The sequence below is a fragment of the Schistocerca americana genome, chromosome X, assembly GCF_021461395.2.
Source record: "Schistocerca americana isolate TAMUIC-IGC-003095 chromosome X, iqSchAmer2.1, whole genome shotgun sequence".
NCBI classification, from domain to species: domain Eukaryota; kingdom Metazoa; phylum Arthropoda; class Insecta; order Orthoptera; family Acrididae; genus Schistocerca; species Schistocerca americana.
In genome coordinates this window covers 91774789-91795059 of record NC_060130.1, presented here as the reverse complement: position 1 = coordinate 91795059, position 20271 = coordinate 91774789, and the positions used below count along the sequence as shown (strand labels likewise).

General features: G+C 44.1%; 1 protein-coding gene across 2 annotated transcripts in view; it reads right to left on the bottom strand.

Moving 5' to 3' along the window:
- Nucleotides 1–20271, bottom strand: part of LOC124554889 (zinc finger CCCH-type with G patch domain-containing protein) — a 172215-nt gene that overhangs the window by 52778 nt on the left and 99166 nt on the right. For both annotated transcript variants that reach the window (XM_047128565.1, XM_047128566.1), the window contains one exon: nucleotides 2155–2294. In XM_047128565.1, coding sequence (XP_046984521.1) covers nucleotides 2155–2294 — 140 coding nt within the window. The remainder of the gene's footprint in view (nucleotides 1–2154; nucleotides 2295–20271) is intronic.

The following is a 20271-nucleotide window of genomic DNA, read 5'->3' as shown; positions in this document are numbered from 1 at the left end:
TGCAACATGCACAGCAAAATATTTTAGTTTTTACAAATTTTAACAGAATGTTGAGTTGCTCTGGATTTACGAGTCAAAATGCAATTGTCGATGAACTCATTTAAAGTATTCTTAGTGGCACTGAACAACTGCAGTATTAATTTGAATGCTTCTGACAAACTAACAAACTGCTCACTGGGGGGATTCAAGTGCATCAGTGCAGTCACACGCAACACTATCCCCATTGCATGACTTGTCTGCTAAGCTGTGCCATTCACCTGAATTCTTACTGCTGCCACTGATGCTGCTGTGTACTATCCATTACAAAGAGATTTCCGCATTTCTCATGCCACTGTCTGTGACCACTGCTGCTGCTGCTATTGATGTGTGCCTTTCACTACTGAGTGTTGTTCATCTCCACCACTGCCACACTGCCACTGGCCACCTTCTTGGATGGCTATCTCCAGCCCATACGTCTGCTTGGCCCATTCCTGTGTCTTCTTCTTCTCACCCTATCAGCTCTCTTTCCTAGTTCTGCTGCTAGCCTGCATACTGACTGTTCAAGTAATGCAAGGAGTTATCAAAGTTGTTCCATCCCTCCGCTTGACGCTGGGCTGATTAGCTTTGATATTTCGAAGAAGGGTGACCTATTCCAATAATTCATAGCATGTAGTTGTTATGTCTGCAGACAGGAAACAACACTTGCCGATGCGCAACCAACCCCACACAACTAGCACCACAAAAAAATGTGTGTTGTGTGCAGTGAGAGGTCTAGACAGTGTATGACACAATATACTGTGCAAGGTCCACTCAGTTAGCTAATACAGTGATGTCTAGTTGAATATTTTCAGGAAATAAGGCACTTGATCAGGAAATGTGAATAAAATACAATATTTGAACAAGAACAACCTTTACTGCTCATGTGAGCATACTAGCCATAAAGCTCCCCTGGAGGAACATACGTGACTAAATATTAAATGCGAACAGAGCCAGAGCAAACTTCTAAGTTTCTATTCCAGGGGTGTACAGACTTGCTAGTACAGCGGATCACAAAAGCCTCTCTGTGACTATGTGAAGGCTACAAAAGAAACGACAAAATAATTATTTTAAATCATCTGTTTCACAAATAATTATTTTATTTAACATATATAATGACAACAATTTATTTTCACAGAAACATTCCTTACACACTGTTGTGTAAGTGTACGAATTCAGAAACAATGGGTCTTGAGAAATATATTATTCTGTATTGGAAGTAAGAAAAGAAAATTACAAGAACAAATGATGAGGGGTGCGCTGCCATGAGATGTATGACAGGCTGTGGTCTCGTATCCCTGTTCTACCCTGAGCCCTGGCCTACACGTAATACTGACTACTTCAGCTGAGTTCCCAGAACTGGCTGAACTAGCCTCCGGGTGGTGGCCTTATATATCTTGATACATCTCACGGAGGCCCTACACTTTCAGTCACATTACGTTGCAAGGTGAGATCATACAGGGTCATTCAATGCCCACTGGGGATTTCTCATTTGTGACCTCCTCACTTGAGCCCAGGTTAGTTTCACCTTGACACCTGCCCAACACTTAACCAATGCTGTGAGATCTTCTTTGTATTCTCAATCAAAATTGTTCATCCTGGCTTCTGCTCTTTTGCCTGTTAGGCATTGTATGGTTCATATGTGCAACAGCATTATCTCCTAATCCTTTGCAGTGATCTCTCAATGTCTGATGCTGTTCATGCCCTTATCTACCCTATCAGGCCTAGTAACAACACTAAACATGAACAACACTAGTGCACTCTGGTTGGCAGTCTACCTGTCACAGGGATTTGCTGCTCCATTGATTTACATACCCGTCTGTGTTTACAAAGTTACTCCGACATTGGACCAAGTTGAGAGAGAGAGAGAGAGAGAGAGAGAGAGAGAGAGAGAGAGAGAGAGAGAGACTAAATCACAAAGGTGAATTCATTTCCTATGTAACAACAACACAAAGGTGAATTTATTTTCTACGTAAAAACAAGCTGATTTGATGTTTCATTCACTGCTCACAGCTTAATCTATTATGCCAATAAAATATAAATTTCATGATATCTTACACAATAAAAATTACATGCTGTGTAAACCCAAACAGAAATCCAATTCAAGAAGTATAGTTTTGTAAAACATATTGCACTAACCTTTGTGTGTTTCTCCCACTCTCCAAGAACAGATGCTGAAGGATTACTTAGGGCTCTTTCAACCATATTTGTATCCCACAAAGGCTCTGGCATGTCTGTATCACTGCTATCTGTTGCTGTCAGTCTTTCCTCAGGCTCCACTAAGATAAAACATAACAGTTGATTCAAGCCATGCAATATTAAAAGAACAATACAGCTGAATCACATAATCAGAAATAATTACCAGTTATCAAGTTTTCAGTTACATTTCCATAAATAATTTGTACTGCTATATTTACATAGCTCAAAATTACATCAGATCCCCCTCTCCCCTACTAAGTTAATACTCGCATACTTACCAGGAATGGTCAAATTTGAGATGGTATGCCCTTGCCTTCCTCCACGGGTTTGAACTGACTGACCCATCCAGTTATACAGAAACCCAAAATTCAACATGGACTCTGAACCACAATGCATCTTCAGATTTTTTCACATATGTAGATCATTACCAGAGTTGAAACAACAGGTAAGAGACACAAAATCATAAGATCCACTGAGGATTCAACCACAAACCATTGAATTTTAGTCTGGTACTTAACCCACAATATTTCATAGGGGTTTTTAGTTATTTCAAAGCATATTTCTAGATACGTGTCAGAGAAAGTAGCAATTTTACCACAGTAATGAACTGAATTCCAACTAGTACACATGTTACATAACTCAGCAGTTCACCACAGTAAAGGAATGAAGGTAAGAATTGGGTATTTTTAAGTATTGAATCAGAGGAACCACAGAGAACCCAAATAAGAAAGATTACACAGGAATTTTAATCTGTCTTTCTGAATATGAGTCCAATGCACCATGTCATTTGATACCGAAGAGGTGTCAAATGTTTCACACAGTTACCTAAAAGAAAATACAGAGCTAAAAATTCTCCTGATACAAGTACTGCATTATAATTGTTTTCTGTTAAGTGTTAAAACAGTGTCATGCAGTCAGGAATGACTATTATTAGCAAGAGAGGGAGGGAGGGTGTGTACACTTGAACAAATGCAGCCAAAACAATGGTGTGAAAGTACATTTGCGGATAGATAGTTACCTAGAAAAATTGCCACACACATAAAAATTAGAGTAAATTCATATTTTGTGCATCCATTTGTTCTGGTTAACATCAATTCAACTGTTCATGATGGTCTGATAGTTTGTGTTTATAAGATGGAAATATGCAAAGATATATTGTTGACCAAGAAATAAAAAGTGATTGCAGTCTAAAGGTTTCAGGGATCTATTTGTCTGCAAAGAAAAAAGTGCTAATATAAACAAAATAAAAAATATTTTTTTTAAATGGGCCAAAATGAGAATTGCAAATCTAATTTAGTATAACAACACTATGAATAATATTATCTGCTTGGTGTGGAAACTATATATATGTGAATTTAAAATTACTACAAATTTTGATTTCTTTGAGAATATTCATTTTCTTTCCTTCCTTTGTATGATATAGGATTTGGTGTTTATCATAAATGTTTGGGATGTGTATTTGTTGGTGTATGAGATGCATCAAAAATGCATTTGGCTTTTGTTATTAAATTTCATGTGTTCTATCAATCAAATCTGACAGTTCTTTACAGTCTGCCAAGTGTATATCACATTACAATTGTCATCAAATTTTATATATTCTTGCTTTATGTAATGGTTCTGTTCTATAGGTGTCGTGTTTTATAATTAAAAAAAAATTGCTTATCATGCACATAACAATTTTTATTTTTGTATGTTTAAAAGTTTTGGCAATTTTGTTTGAAGTGTTACCATAATATGGGACAATGGTGAAATGAGTGTTTTGTTTAGCTATTTATCTCTCTAAAACAATGTCTTAGATGGCTGACTTTTGCTTAATTCTCAACTTTTGTTTCTACATTTCTTTAATTATTCATGGTTCAAAATCAATCACTCTGACTAAATTTTCAAGGATTACAATTTCTTTGTTAATCTCAGTTTCATCAAGTTGAAGAGTTATTATTCTCTGCATCCCTGCATTAAAGCACAGTTTTTTTTTATGGAGTAATGGGTGGCACGACGAATGTGTCTATAGTTGAAAAGTTTCTGGATTTGTGTGTTGAATCCTTTTTCTTTATAGTAACATCTAAAAAGTTAATATATTTATTTACTTCAACTTCACTAGTGATTTTGATCATACTGTGCATAGTAGTTAATTGTGACTGCATATTAGCAATGTGCTCTTCTATACAATTCAACAGTGTAAGGTGTCATCAACATAAAGTTTGTCGCAAATGATGTTGTCACCCCCTCAAGAGCAAATTTACTTTTGTCTGTGGATATTGATGATTTGCAGGAATAGATTCTTTTAAGGGTGAGGGGTATAAGTATTCCTTCTTGGACCATATGATTCACATGAAAATGTGTGGCAGATGGAACAAGTATGATAAAACGGAAGCACTCACCCAACACAAGATGTCAAACAATCCAGACAGAGGAGTGCATGGCACCTGGGAAGCTGTGTCATGAATGGAGCCTCAGGAATAGCAGGCAACCTCTAGTTGCTGATGTGGGGATCTGATGGTGTTGACCTGATACATCCCCAATTTTCGTTGGACCAAAATGGAGAACACAGAAATGAATGTAAGAACTGAGGGACTTGATAATACCTCAAGTACCCAAACATCAAGTGCTGAACCAATGGGAGATATTTGCAAAACTGGATCAGTTGATAATCCAGTCCAAGAAGATGAAAAGTCACTGAGTAGTTGGACCAGATGAAGATAAAAGGGAGGTGGAGGCTTCTAAGGAAGCAAAGAGAAGAGGAAGGCACAGAATGGTTTCCTCAGAACAAATTGAGAGAATTAAAAGGTCCTGAACCTATGATGTCTGAGAAAAGACTGTCTCAGAGTGAAGGGGATAAACAAACCCTCCCACATCCAAGACTAAGAATAAGAGAACAAGGAAGGATTCATTACTCCCACATCTCAGGATAACTGGATCCAGAAAAAAACCAAGGTAGCAAACAGGGAAACAAACCTATAGTACTGCAGTCTCAGTTTTTAGGATGTTGGTAACCCAACATGGATATCCACTTGTTAACATCATCTTGTAGCAGGAGGAGAAGCTAGTTCAGATGGCTCTCTTTGAAATGATCAGGGAAGATAAAAGTCAAGGACTCTAATTTAGGAGGGTCTGTCTGGACAAAGGTGCTATAATCCCTGTCTGTGAGCGGGATGGGAACATTATATTGACTGAAGAAAATGGTGCACAAGATATCTCTATATGAGGTGATAAAGCTGCTGCTTAAGACAGCAGAGGAACCTTTCAAGACCATGAAGATATCAATCTGAGTACGTAAACTTGTTAAGGATATTACTCTGAAGACTCGGTTCCAGGAAGTACAGGTGCAGAAACAGAAACTCTCAACAGATGACTACAGGATAATTAAACAGAAACTTGCAGCCAATGGCTAACCCCTTGTGGTGGATGTCAATGAGAAACCCCTGAAACAAATGCGAGAGCAGGACCTAAAATTGTATTTAGGGTTCTCACAGGTTACTGTCAGAGTGATTACGGATGTCAGAAGCAATAACAGAGGCAAACTGGGAGCTTTAAGTGTTATAGATAAACCTGTAACACAGTAAGATGGCAACTGCTGCCTTAAGCCACCTTCTGGAAAGTCAGGAGGTGGAATGGCCCTAATACAGGAACCATATTTATATAAGGAGGCATATCAGGCCTCAGAGGAAATGGAGGTAAACTGATTTATGCTATAAATCTAAAAACCCTCAGAAAAGGCATTTATGTTAAAAATGAAATTTCATTTATGCCGATTCTGGTACTGTGCACCGCGGAATTTGAATCAACGCCAGACGTCATGGACGTCGAAGACCCATAGAGGTCTCTGCACCATCACGCCATAAGCTGTGGCGGCGCACAACTCCTGGCCTGCTTTTAGTGTGAGGGCGCCACAGTGGAACATGTGGTCTCAGCAGCCAATAGCGGCGCCCCCAATAGCGTACTTAAGCACCTGCCTCTCGCTTAGCCCACCAGTCTAATCTCGCGTACGTCGGTTTACACCTCGCTTCGCGCTAGACAGCTTACTTCCTTGTTCTGTGTACGAGTGGACGTGTTTGTTTCCTTGTGATTCCGTTGTTCGATCTTGTTGTACTCGTGCTGTCCTTCATTGGTCGTGTCCGTCTATTCTCTCCCACTGTGTTGTTGTTTGCGGGCCTCTCTGCGGGATCCGCCGCGCTTCTCGTCACTGCTACCCTGCGACTGTCTTGGTCGCAGTTACAACATTTTGGCGACGAGGTAAACGGTGGTCATTGTTAGTATGGAGGTGAAGTTGGTCTGTCTGCTGGAGCAACAGCAGGAGCTCATCCAGCAGCAGCAGCTCCAGTTAGACATCTTACAAAAGTCACTGCAGTTGCTAACGGACAAAGTTGATGCCCAGGACGCGTTACCGCACCGCACCAGGTTCAGAGTCCTCGGGAGTCCGATGCTTTCCCGCGTCCACCGTCGTTTCCACCCTTTAATGACGCTAAAGAGGACTGGGAAACCTACTTACAGTGGCTAAACAACATTTCACGGCTTTTCAAGTCACGGACGACTCCTTACAGCGGTCGTTGTTTTTGGCTTGGGCCTCCCATGACACATTCTTTCTTCTCCGCAAGTTGGCATCGTTGTCCGATCCTGTGGCTCTCTCTTTCCAGGAGATCTGCCTTTTGCTGACAAACTATTATTCCCAACGCTATAATGTAGTCGCCTCTCTGCTGGAGTTCCATGAGTACCATAAACAGCCTGATCAATCGTATTGTTCCTGGGTCACGAACTTGCAGGGTCTCAGTTGTCGATGCGATTTTACGTGCACCAATCAGCAGTGTAAGGCTTTGTATGCGGACTCCCTGATCCGGGATATGGTGGTTCAGCTGGCTCCTGACCCTGAGGTTCATACTGCGGCATTGAAACTCGACAACCCCTCCTTGGAAGAGATTCTCCGCATTGCCCACTCCTTTGAAATTGCTCAAGCGGCTAAAGAGCGTCTTATGGCGCGACTGCAGTTGGCAGCGATCGCAGCGTCACGGCGGGTTTGCCCTCACGCCATTGATGTGGCCTGGCTGACAGGGGCCAGCACCGTCGGGACTCCTCGTGTTCCGACGTCTCTATGGCGTCGGGGCCTTCGGTCGCCCCTCGCCGCTGGTTGTGCGGCCCACTTCCGTCTTGTCCACAGAGCTTTACTGCCCATTCGCAGGCTGATTGTCCCCACCGCTGGAAAACGTGCACACCGTGTAACAAGGAGGGCCACATCTGCCTGTTTGTATGTAGTTGCTCGACTCGATCCGTCCTGCCCCTCCTGGGCCTCAAGATACCATCAATGCTCTGCAATTGGTCGTCCCACAGGATCACCCATCAGCATGGATGCTTTTCCTCACATTACGCATTTCCACAGAGGATGTCAGTTTTCAGGTCGACACTGGGGCCACCGTCTCCCTGATTAATATGGCGACATATACATGGCTGGGCTCTCCTGCGTTGTCGCCTCCCTCTTGCCTTTTGGTCGCCTACGGAGACGGTTCCATTCCCCTTCAGGGGCAGTTTGTCGTCCAGGTGAGGTACAAGTGTGTTCCATGGCTCCTTACCCTCTTTGTCATCGACCATCCATCGGCTTCGAATATTTTTGGCCAGGATGCATTTCAACTGTTTGGCTTTTCAATTTCTGACGAAGTTAAGGTCGTTTCCATGGCTGTTCCCTTTCAAGACTTGGACGATCTGTGCTCCGCTTTTGCGTCGTCGTTTGCACCAGATCTTGGATGTGCTTCCGGCCTTCAGGTGCACATCACACTACGGCCAGATGCACAGCCTCGCTTTTTCCAGGCCCGACCCCTTCCGGTGGCCTTACGGCCAGTGGTCAATCAGGAACTTGATCGGCTCCAGGCCACTGGCGTGCTGCAGCCTGTAACTTACAGTGCATGGGCGACACTACTGGTGGTCATACGGAAACCCAATGGGTCCCTTCGGCTGTGTGGGGACTTCGGCACTGTAGTCAATGCTCAGTCCCTCATTGACACTTACCCCATTCCCCGACAGGAAGACCTTCTTGCCAAGCTTGCCGGGGGAGAGTATTTCTCCAAGATCGACCTGGCTGAGGCATACCACCAGTTGCCTTTGGATGCCGAATCTCAGAACATCATGGTTATCAATACGCCTTTCGGACTGTAGAAGTACAAGCGCCTTTCATTTGGTGTCACTTCGGCACCGGCCATTTTCCAGCGATTCCTGGAGCAGCTTACACAGCCTATCCCTGCATGTGTGAATTATCTGGATGACATCTTGGTCACCGGGTGTTCCCACCAGGAACATTTGCAAAACATCAGCGCCTTATTTCACGCTCTGCAGTCTGCTGGTCTATGCTGTCGGCTGGAAAAGTGCAGTTTTTTTCAACCGGAAGTGGAATGCTTATGCCACTGGCATAGCAAAGCTGGCATTCGCCCTTCGGGTCGTAATGTCGTGGCCATTGAGGCTCTTCCTCGTCCCAAGGACTTATCTGAACTGCAAGTGTTTTTGGGCAAGGTTACTTATTACTTAAAGTTCTTGCCCCAGGCTGCCTCCATTGCTCAACCCCTCAATCACTTGGGTTGCAAAGGGGTACCTTTTGTTTGGACTCCTGCCTGTGACCGGGCTTCTCTCCGTTTAAAGGTGATGCTGACGTCCACCCCCTTGGCTTACTACCTTCTGTCTGGACCGCCCCTTGGTTGTGGCAGCTGATGCGTCGGCATATGGCATTGGGGCCGTCCTCACGCACTGGGATGCCGATGTATCAGAACAGCCCATCGCTTATGCCTCTAAGACGTTGACCGCAGCACAACGGAACTACACCCAGATTGAAAAGGAGGCCCTGGCATCGTGTTCACTGTCCAAAAATTTCACACCTATCTCTTTGGGGCAAAGTTCACCCTCCTGACGGACCATAAACCCTTGGTTACACTTTTCGGACCCCACTCTCACTTTCCCGAGCGGACGGCTCAACGTCTCTGGCGCTGGGCATTGTTTTTACGTAATTACGCTTACACCATCTGGTATAAGCCCACTGCCCACCATGCTAATGCGGACGCTTTGTCATGTCTCCCAGCAGGCCCCAATCCTGCCTTTGACCAACAGGAGGTCCTCTGCTTTCACATTGATTCTGCCCGCCGGGATGCGTTGGACAGTCTTCCTCTTATGTCTGCTGATGTTGCTGCAGTTACCCGCCGCAACCATGTCTTGCGGCAGGATCTCAACTACGTGGTCCACGGGTGGCCATCCTATGTTACTCGTTGGGTGCAGTCCGATTTCAGCCCCTGGCACCACCTGGCCCACAGGCTCTCCGTGGTCGATGATGTCTTTCTGTTGGCCATGGAGTCGGATGCCCACCGGATGGTCATCCATCCGGAATTGTGGCTTCAGGTGCTCAGTTTGTTACACAGCGGCCACTGGGATATGTCTCATATGAAAGTTTTGGATCGCTGGCATGTGTATTGGCCCGACATCGATGGTGATATTAAGTGCCTGGTCCGTGGGTGTACCGTCTGTGCGCGTCACCAGGCATGCCCCCCTCTGTCGTTTGCACCCTGGCCTGTGCCTCGCCGGCCCTGGGATCGCATCCATATCAATTTTGCGGGCCCGTTTTGGGGTCCATGTGGTTACTCATCGCTGATGCCTCCTCCAAATACCCATATGTTGTCTGAATGGCATCCACCACCATGCATGCTACACTCACGGCCCTGGCCCAGGTTCTTGCCATTGAGGGCCTGCCCCACACGTTGGCCTCCGATAATGGCCCCCAATTCACAGCATCCTCCTTCAGCGACTTCTGTCAGGTCAATGGTATCACACATATCTGTAGCCCCCCTTTCCACCCTTCATCCAATGGCGTGGCGGAGAGGCTGGTCCGCACTAAATACCAGTTGACTAAGGCAGTCGACACATCTCCAATGACATCGGCCCTCACCCTGTTTTTGAGCACCTATCGCACTACACCAATTGACGGACGCAGTCCAGCAGAGCTCCTTCATGGGCTACAGCTGCGGACCCTGCTCCATTTGCTGATGCTGTCCTCCTCCCACCCCCACTTCCGGCCCTCGCAGCGGTATGCCCCTGGCACGGCCGCGTGGGCCTGCGAGTACGGGCGCAAGGCGGGTTGGACCCCTGGCACGGTCGTCGTGGCCCATGGGCGGCGTGTGATGTCGAAAGGGTTGGAGCCCTGCCATCATAATCAGCTCCGCCCTCATGCTGCCACGGGACTCACGCGACCGCCTCTTTCCCTGCCTCCTTTGGATACGGACGTGGTCCTCGAGTCACTGTCCCAGCACCCAGCTGCCATCTCCCCGCAGGCCTGCCACCTGCCCTCTCTGCCCCCAGGTGGATCGGCAGCTCCACCCCCCCCCCCCCCCCCGCCCTGGACACTGGATCGGCTGTCATGGATACCTCGGGCATCCCATCCTCCCCGCCATTGCGGGGTTGATACGCCCAGTTCCTCTTCCCACTGCCACCCACCTCGGCATCATCCAGGGCGTTTCCGCCCCTATGCGCAAGTTTCAGGGGGGGATGGACCTGGTAGCACGCACCGCAGAATTTGAATCCGCACCAGATGTCATGGACATCAAAGACCCATAGAGGTCTCTGCACCATCGCGCCATAAGCTGTGGCAGCGCGCGCCTCCTGGCCCACTTTTAGTGTGAGGGCGCCACAGTGGAACATGTGGTCCCAGCAGCCAATAGCACCACCCCCGATAGCATACTTAAGCGCCTGCCTCTCGCTCAGCCCGCCAGTCTAATCTCGTGTATGTCGGTTTACACCTCGCTTCGCGCTAGACAGTTTATGTCCTCGTTCTGTGTACGAGTGGACGTGTTTGTTTCCTTGTGACTCCGTTGTTCGATCTTGTTGTATTCGTTCTGTCCTTCGTTGGTCGTGTCCATCCTTTCCAGTTATGTTGTTGTTCATGGGTCAGGACACTCCCATACTCCCCCCCCCCCCCTCCAATCCCTTCCTCCCCTCCAAGCCACCAAGGACCCAAGGAAGTGAGGAGACTGGCACACAACTTTCTGCAGCTGAAAGAACAACTGCTGGCATGATGTAACGCCAATGCCCACAACCTGGTGTGGGGAAACAGCGACGCCAGCAGCAGAAGTAAGTACCTACCTGAATACTTACTAGTGGTCAATCTAGACATTATACATGTTGTTGTTGTTGTTGTGGTCTTCAGTCCTGAGACTGATTTGATGCAGCTCTCCATGCTACTCTATCCTGTGCAAGCTTTTTCATCTCCCAGTACCTACTGCAACCTACATCCTTCTGAATCTGCTTAGTGTATTCATCTCTTGGTCTCCCTCTACGATTTTTACCCTCCACGCTGTCCTCCAATCCTAAATTGATGATCCCTTGATGCCTCAGAACATGTCCTACCAACCGATCCCTTCTTCTGGTCAAGTTGTGCCACAAACTTCTCTTCTCCCCAATCCTATTCAATACTTCCTCATTAGTTATGTGATCTACCCATCTAATCTTCAGCATTCTTCTGTAGCACCACATTTCGAAAGCTTCTATTCTCTTCTTGTTCAAACTATTTATCGTCCATGTTTCACTTCCATACATGGCTACACTCCATACAAATACTTTCAGAAACGACTTCCTGACACTTAAATCTATACTCGATGTTAACAAATTTCTCTTCTTCAGAAACGCTTTCCTTGCCATTGCCAGTCTACATTTTATATTCTCTCTACTTCGACCATCATCAGTTATTTTGCTCCCCAAATAGCAAAACTCCTTTACTACTTTAAGTGTCTCATTTCCTAATCTAATTCCCTCAGCATCACCCGACTTAATTAGACTACATTCCATTATCCTTGTCTTGCTTTTGTTGATGTTCATCTTATATCCTCCTTTCAAGACACTGTCCATTCCATTCAACTGCTCTTCCAAGTCCTTTGCTGTCTCTGACAGAATTACAATGTCATCGGCGAACCTCAATGTTTTTATTTCTTCTCCATGAATTCTAATACCTACTCCGAATTTTTCTTTTGTTTCTTTACTGCTTGCTCAATATACAGATTGAACAACATCGGGGAGAGGCTACAACCCTGTCTTACTCCCTTCCCAACCACTGCTTCCCTTTCATGTCCCTCGACTCTTATAACTGCCACCTGGTTTCTGTACAAATTGTAAATAGCCTTTCGCTCCCTGTACTTTACCCCTGCCACCTTTAGAATTTGAAAGAGAGTATTCCAGTCAACATTGTCAAAAGCTTTCTCTAAGTCTACAAATGCTAGAAACGTAGGTTTGCCTTTCCTTAATCTTTCTTCTAAGATAAGTCGTAAGGTCAGTACTGCCTCACGTGTTCCAGTGTTTCTACGGAATCCAAACTGATCTTCCCCGAGGTTGGCTTCTACTAGTTTTTCCATTCGTCTGTAAAGAATTTGTGTTAGTATTTTGCAGCTGTGACTTATTAAACTGATAGTTCGGTAATTTTCACATCTGTCAACACCTGCTTTCTTTGGGATTGGAATTATTATATTCTTCTTGAAGTCTGAGGGTATTTCGCCTGTTTCATACATCTTGCTCACCAGATGGTAGAGTTTTGTCAGGACTGGCTCTCCCAAGGCCATCAGTAGTTCCAATGGAATGTTGTCTACTCCGGGGGCCTTGTTTCGACTCAGGTCTTTCAGTGCTCTGTCAAACTCTTCACGCAGTATCATATCTCCCATTTCATCTTCATCTACATCTTCCTCCATTTCCATAATATTGTCCTCAAGTGCATCGCCCTTGTATAGACCCTCTATATACTCCTTCCACCTTTCTGCTTTCCCTTCTTTGCTTAGAACTGAGTTTCCATCTGAGCTCTTGATACTCATACAAGTCGTTCTCTTATCTCCAAAGGTCTCTTTAATTTTCCTGTAGGCAGTATCTATCTTACCCCTAGTGAGATAGGCCTCTACATCCTTGCATTTGTCCTCTAGCCATCCTTGCTTAGCCATTTTGCACTTCCTGTCGATCTCATTTTTGAGACGTTTGTATTCCTTTTTGCCTGCTTCATTTACTGCATTTTTATATTTTCTCCTTTCATCAATGAAATTCAATATTTCTTCTGATACCCAAGGATTTCTACTAGCCCTCGCCTTTTTACCTACTTGATCCTCTGCTGCCTTCGCTACTTCATCCCTCAAAGCTACCCATTCTTCTTCTACTGTATTTCTTTCCCCCATTCCTGTCAATTGTTCCCTTATGCTCTACCTGAAACTCTGTACAACCTCTGGTTCTTTCAGTTTATCCAGGTCCCATCTCCTTAAATTCCCACCTTTTTGCAGTTTCTTCAGTTTTAATCTACAGGTCATAACCAATAGATTGTGGTCAGAGTCCACATCTGCCCCTGGAAATGTCTTACAATTTAAAGCCTGGTTCCTAAATCTCTGTCGTACCATTATATAATCTATCTGATACCTTTTAGTATCTCCAGGGTTCTTCCATGTATACAACCTTCTTTCATGATTCTTAAACCAAGTGTTAGCTATGATTATGTTGTGCTCTGTGCAAAATTCTACCAGGCGGCTTCCTCTTTCATTTCTTAGTCCCAATCCATATTCACCTACTATGTTTCCTTCTCTCCCTTTTCCTACACTCGAATTCCAGTCACCCATGACTATTAAATTTTCGTCTCCCTTCGCTACCTGAATAATTTGTTTTATCTCATTATACATTTCTTCAATTTCTTCGTCATCTGCAGAGCTAGTTGGCATATAAACTTGTACTACTGTAGTAGGTGTGGGCTTCGTATCTATCTTGGCCACAATAATGCGTTCACTATGCTGTTTGTAGTAGCTTACCTGCATTCCTATTTTCCTATTCATTATTAAACCTACTCCTGCATTACCCCTATTTGATTTTGTGTTTATAACCCTGTAGTCACCTGACCAGAAGTCTTGTTCCTCCTGCCACCGAACTTCACTAATTCCCACTATATCTAACTTCAACCTATCCATTTCCCTTTTTAAATTCTCTAACCTACCTGCCCGATTAAGGGATCTGACATTCCACGCTCCGATCCGTAGAATGCCAGTTTTCTTTCTCCTGATAACGACATCCTCTTGAGTAGTCCCCGCCCGGAGATCCGAATGGGGGACTATTTTACCTCCGGAATATTTTACCCAAGAGGACACCATCATTATTTAATCATACAGTAAAGCTGCATGCCCTCAGGAAAAATTACGGCTGTAGTTTCCCCTTGCTTTCAGCCGTTCGCAGTACCAGCACAGCAAGGCCATTTTGGTTATAGTTACAAGGCCAGATCAGTCAATCATCCAGACTGTTGCCCTTGCAACTACTGAAAAGGCTGCTGCCCCTCTTCAGGAACCACACGTTTGTCTGGCCTCTCAACAGATACCCCTCCGTTGTGGTTGCACCTACGGTACGGCTATCTGTATCGCTGAGGCACGCAAGCCTCCCCACCAACGGCAAGGTCCATGGTTCATGGGGGGAGATTATACATAGGGGTACAAAACCTACCTTTGAGAACAGATGGGGAAAAGCAACTGACGTAATTCTTGGGTCCAACTTAATGGGTAATTCTGTCAAACAATAGCATCTGGTGACAAAGCCATCCTTATATGACCACATGTATATTAAGTTTGGGGTTGAAAAGGGTGTTAAACAGGGATCCTAGGAAGACAGATTGGGACTCATTTGGGGAAGACCTACTCTCATGCTTATTTGAAATTACAACTGTGATAAGTAATCCAGTAGATTTGGAGGAAATGTCAGATGAAGATATGTCTGATATGATCTCATTCTTAAAAAACTGTCCAATCACTAACAAGTGCACAATGAGGAATGCACCTTAGCAGAACAATACTACTGAATTGCAAATGAAGCACTTAAGAAGACTGTTCAACTTTGCAAGATGTAAAGGACAATGGGTAAAATATTGGGAGACCCTTGCTGAATATAGTCTCGATTTTTGGCAATCAAAACTATAATCCTGGAAGGTACCCTGGATTAAGATCATGCCGAGTAGACGAAAGGTAGAAACAACCATGATGGATGTGAAAATAGTGATCAACACCACCAGAGGGTGTCCACAAGGTAGGCTTTTGTCCCTGCTATTGAGACACCTAGTGGTGAATGAAATCATTAAAGAGTTAAATTCAAGAGGATACATTTGCCAACAAAACACAGACACTTTTGTCATAGCAATACCTGGCAAATTTGCAAATATTGTTACAGCAGTGGCAAAATGTGCCCTGAACATTGTGCAAAACTGTGTAAGAAACAGGATCTAAGGGCTGCCTCAGGGAACCTATTGTAGCACCATTCACTAGGAAGCATATCCAGGACTGACGAGCAAGCATATCCAGGACACGGACTAAAAGCTAAAGTTGATGAAACTCTACCAATAGAGGGGGTAGCGAAGCATTTAGGGATAACCCTGGATGCAAAATTAATATGAACCCCTCACATAAAGAATATAAGTTCGGAGGCAAAAGGTGCTCTCATGCGCAATATACGAGGGGCGTTTAAAAAGTCCAGGCAAAAATAAAAACCACTTACGTGTTTGGGGTAAACCTTTTTTATTTTGCGACATAGTCTCCTTTTAGACTTATACACTTCATCCAATGCTGTTCTAATTTGTTGATCCCTTCCAAATAATAGGAACTGTCCGTCTGCAAAATAGCTATTAGTTGCTGCAATCACTTCCTCGTTTGAATAAAATCTTTGTCCCACCAACAATTTTTTCAAATTGGGGAACAAATAGTAGTCCGAGGGAGCCAAGTCTGGAGAAAGGGGGGGATGTGAAATGAGTTGGAATCCTATTTCCATTTATTTTGTGACCACAACTGCTGAGGTGCGTGCTGGTGCATTGTCGTGATGGAAAAGGACTTTTTTGTGGTCCAACCACCAGTGTTTTTCTTGCAGCTCAGTTTTCAAACCATCCAATAGCGACGAATAATATGAACCTGTAATAGTTTTACAATTTTCCAGATAGTTGATGAGGATTATCCCTTGCGAATCCCAAAAGACAGTCACCATAACCTTTCCGGCTGAAGGAATGGTCTTCGCCTTTCTCCCTTGGTAACCCATTGTTTAGATTGTTGTTTGGTCTTGTGAGTATAGTAATGTATCCATGTTTCATCCACAGTGACAAAATGACACTTAAAGTCCTACGGATTCTTCCTGAACAGCTACAATCCATCCTTGCAACACTTCACACGATTCTGTTTTTGGTCAAGCAAGAGCAATCGTTGAACCCATCTTGCGGATAGCTTTCTCATGTCCAAATGTTTATGCAAAATATTATGTACCCATTCATTTGAGATGCCCACAGCACTAGCAACATCACGCATCGTAACTCCTTATTTCTTTTGTCATCCATCACCATATCATGGATTTTATCAACGATTTCTGGAGTCATAACCTCCACAGGGCATCCAGAACGTTCAGCATCATTTATGCCCATATGGCCACTCCGAAAATTTTGAAACCACTTATAAACTGTTCTAATCGAAGTTGCAGAGTCACCGTAATGTTTATCAAGCTTCTCTTTAGTCTCCTGAGGTGTTTTGCCTTTCACGAATTAATGTTTAATCACCACACAAAATTCTTTTTCCTCTATTTTTTGACAATCACTCGACTTCCTTGATTCACACGAATGTCAAACACAAAGAAATAGACCAATATGGCCGAAACTTGGTGTGCGTTCCTTCCAAAGATGCTACTAACTAAACACAACCTCGATATGCGCCGGTGGTGCCATCTCTCGGACTTTTCAAATGCCCCTTGTAAACCTGTGGGGGAAAAAACACCTGGAGTCTAAGTCCCAGGGCGCATGTACTGGATGTATACCTCTGTTATAATACATATGATAACTTATGAGGCTACAATATGGTGGAATAAAGTAAATTAAACAGCAGATGGTTGCAGAGATTGGCCTGCCCAGCTATAACTGGGAGAATTAGCAGCAGACCCACTGCTGGGATAGAGACTTGACTGGACATGCACCCATTAGATCTTTGGGTTACAATGGAGCATTTGCAGCAGGGGCATAGAAGTTAATAACTGAAAAAAATCAGAAATTTTTATGATACTTGGGATCCCACACAAATAAAATGAATGTGGTAAATATAGGAATAGTTAGGGAAATGGAAGTTGCTGCAAAAAACCTTTCAGTGTAACAACTGGAAGTTGGGAGTTGTGGAAGAATGAACCACAATATCATTCAGGTGACAAACTCTGGTTCACTGATGGGTTGGAAACAGATGAAGGCACTTGGGTCACAGCATATGGGGGCACACCCTAGGTTAGAGAGTGCAATCTCTCTAGGGAAGCTGGGTACAGTATTCCAGGCAGAGAGATTTGCTATCAGGGTGTGCACAGAGGAGAATATACATAAGTGCTACAGGGATCATAGCATCTACATTCATTCAGACAGCCAGCAGCTCTCAAATCTCTTATCAGTCCCTGCAACAAGATCAAAGATCATTACAGAATGCCAGGAATCCCCTGCAAGGCTAGGAGAAAGCAACAGAGTAAATCTGCTGCGGGTCCCTGATCACTCAGATATTACTGGTAATGAACAAGCTGATAGGCACCTTACAAGATCTAGAGTAAATAATTAAGTTTTTTTGTACAAAATACAGGAGGAGCTGTCAAGACTATTAACAACCAGTCAGAAAAGAATATCTTCTTTATGAATTTTTGGTTGTGCATCTAAAGTTGGGGCTCTGGGGATTGCATTTTCTGCTTTTCTGGTATGTACATTAAATTTGTTCATAGGATCAAGTTGTAGTTTAATTATATTGCTCTTTCCAAAAAAAAATTGTAAATTTCATTTTTATACTCATCAATTTATATTATCACTAACGTGTCACCTTTGTCAGGTTATACATTTATTGCAACACATGCTTTTAATTTCTTGTTAATACTTTGCAGCGCACATTGGTCAGTTACTAATATGTAACTGTCTTTCTTGTCACACTTCATCTGCTCTGAAATGATTTTGGAGATTTAGGTAATTTTGTTTTGATCTACAATGGGGACCTACTCAACGTCTAGGGCTATTTTTGTGTTGACTATAAGATTTTTAATTCTTTTTTCAGAAGTTTCTGCTCTTGTTTTGTGAGTTGTATGTCTATCAGATTTTCTACATGTTTCAATTTGTTCATCTTTGTGAGTTCTTTTTGTTTGAGTGTAAACTATGAGATTATTTATTTCCTTTACACAGAGGTGACAAAAGTCATGGGACAGCGATATGCACATATACAAACGGTGGTAGTAACATGTACACTAGGTATAAAAAAGGGCAGTGCATTAGCAGAGCTATCATTTGTACTCAGTTGATGCATGTGAAAAGCTTTCTGACATATTTATGGCCGCATGATGGGAATTAACAGACTCTCAATGTGGAATGGTAGTTGGAGCTAGATGCCTGGGATATTCCACTTCGGAAATCACTAGGGAATTCAATAGTCCGAGCTCCACAGAGTCAAGAGTATGTCAAGAATACCAATTTACAGACATTACTTTTCACCACGGACATCGCAGTGGCCGACGGCCTTCACGTAACACCCAAGCGCAGTGGCATTTGCGTACAGGTGTCAATGCTAACAGACAAGCAACACTGCACGAAATAACCGTAGAAATCAATGTGGGACATACAACGAATGTATCCGTTAGGATACTGTGGCAAAATTTGGCATTATTGGGCTACGGCAGCAGACGACTGATCTGAGTGCCTTTGCTAACATCACCTGCAGCACTTCTACTGGGCTTGTGGACCGTATCAGTTGGACCCTAGATGACTGGAAAACGATGGCCTAGTCAAATGAGTCCTGATTTCAGTTGGCAAGAGCTGATGGTATGGTTTAAGTTTGGTGCAGACCCCATGGAGCCAGGGACCCAAGTTATCAACAAGGCACTGTGCAAGCTAGTAATCACCCCATAATGGTGTGGGCTGCATTTACACGGAATGGACTGGGTCCTCTGGTCCAAATTAACTGATCGCGGACTGAAAATGATTATTTTCAGATTTTAAGGTATTTAGAGACCATCTGCAGCCATTCGTGAACTGCATGTTCCCCTGACAAGGCACCGTGTCACCAGGCCACAACTGTTCGCAATTGGTTTGAAAAACATTCTGGACACTGGACAATTTGAGCGAACGATTTGGTCATCCAGACCGCACGACACGAGTCCCGCCAAAAATTTTGGGACACAATCGAGAGATCAGTTTTGTGTACATCGTGCACTCAGAAACACTTCTGCAATTACGGACGGCTATAGAGGTAGCACGGCTCAGTATTTCTCCCGGGGACTTCTGACGACTTGCCGAGTCCGTGCTGTGTCGAGCTGCCGCACTGAGCCAGGTGAGGGGATGTCCTGTACGACGTTAGGAGGTATCCCGGGACTTTTGTCACCTCAGTGTATATCATCTCTCAAACTTTCTTATTTACAATGTGTGCATAACCATTAACGATGAGATTAGTGAAGTCACATTGCACCGGAGAAAAAGTTTTAGCTAGATGTACGTGTGTCGGATACAATTGACAGTCGATCCACTTACGTTTACACTTACTTCTAAATTCGTACTCGATTCACACAGTTTCACTGTACCTTTGCACTCGTTTACTGGCTCGATATTCAAATTCACAAATCTCGGAGTTATTCACACAGGAGCATCACGTGCAGGTTATCCACCACTGCTGTGACATTACAAGTGAATTAATGCAGCACGCCTCATGTACGTGATATGCCACGTGCTCCAGAAAATGATGAATCCAGTTCCCAGTTATTTATTTTATTTTTTTTATTTTTTAAAGAAGGTGGTTTGCACTCTGTTTCTGGCAGAACAGAAGTGCCAACCGTTCCTTTCCCAACTACCCGGTGGCAACAGAAGACCGGAAACTGGCCGATTCAATCGAAATGTCCTTACAGTGTCCGGGCAACGCCTCCTTCGCCGGTCTCGAGAATCCCATTTCTTACCATAACCTCAACTAGGTACCTCGCATCCCTCCACATTATTTTCCCGATAGCCTTCCGTGCTACAGTCAATCTTTCGGAATGACTTGCACTTCAATTTCTGCACGGCCAAGTGCTCACCCTCGATCGGTA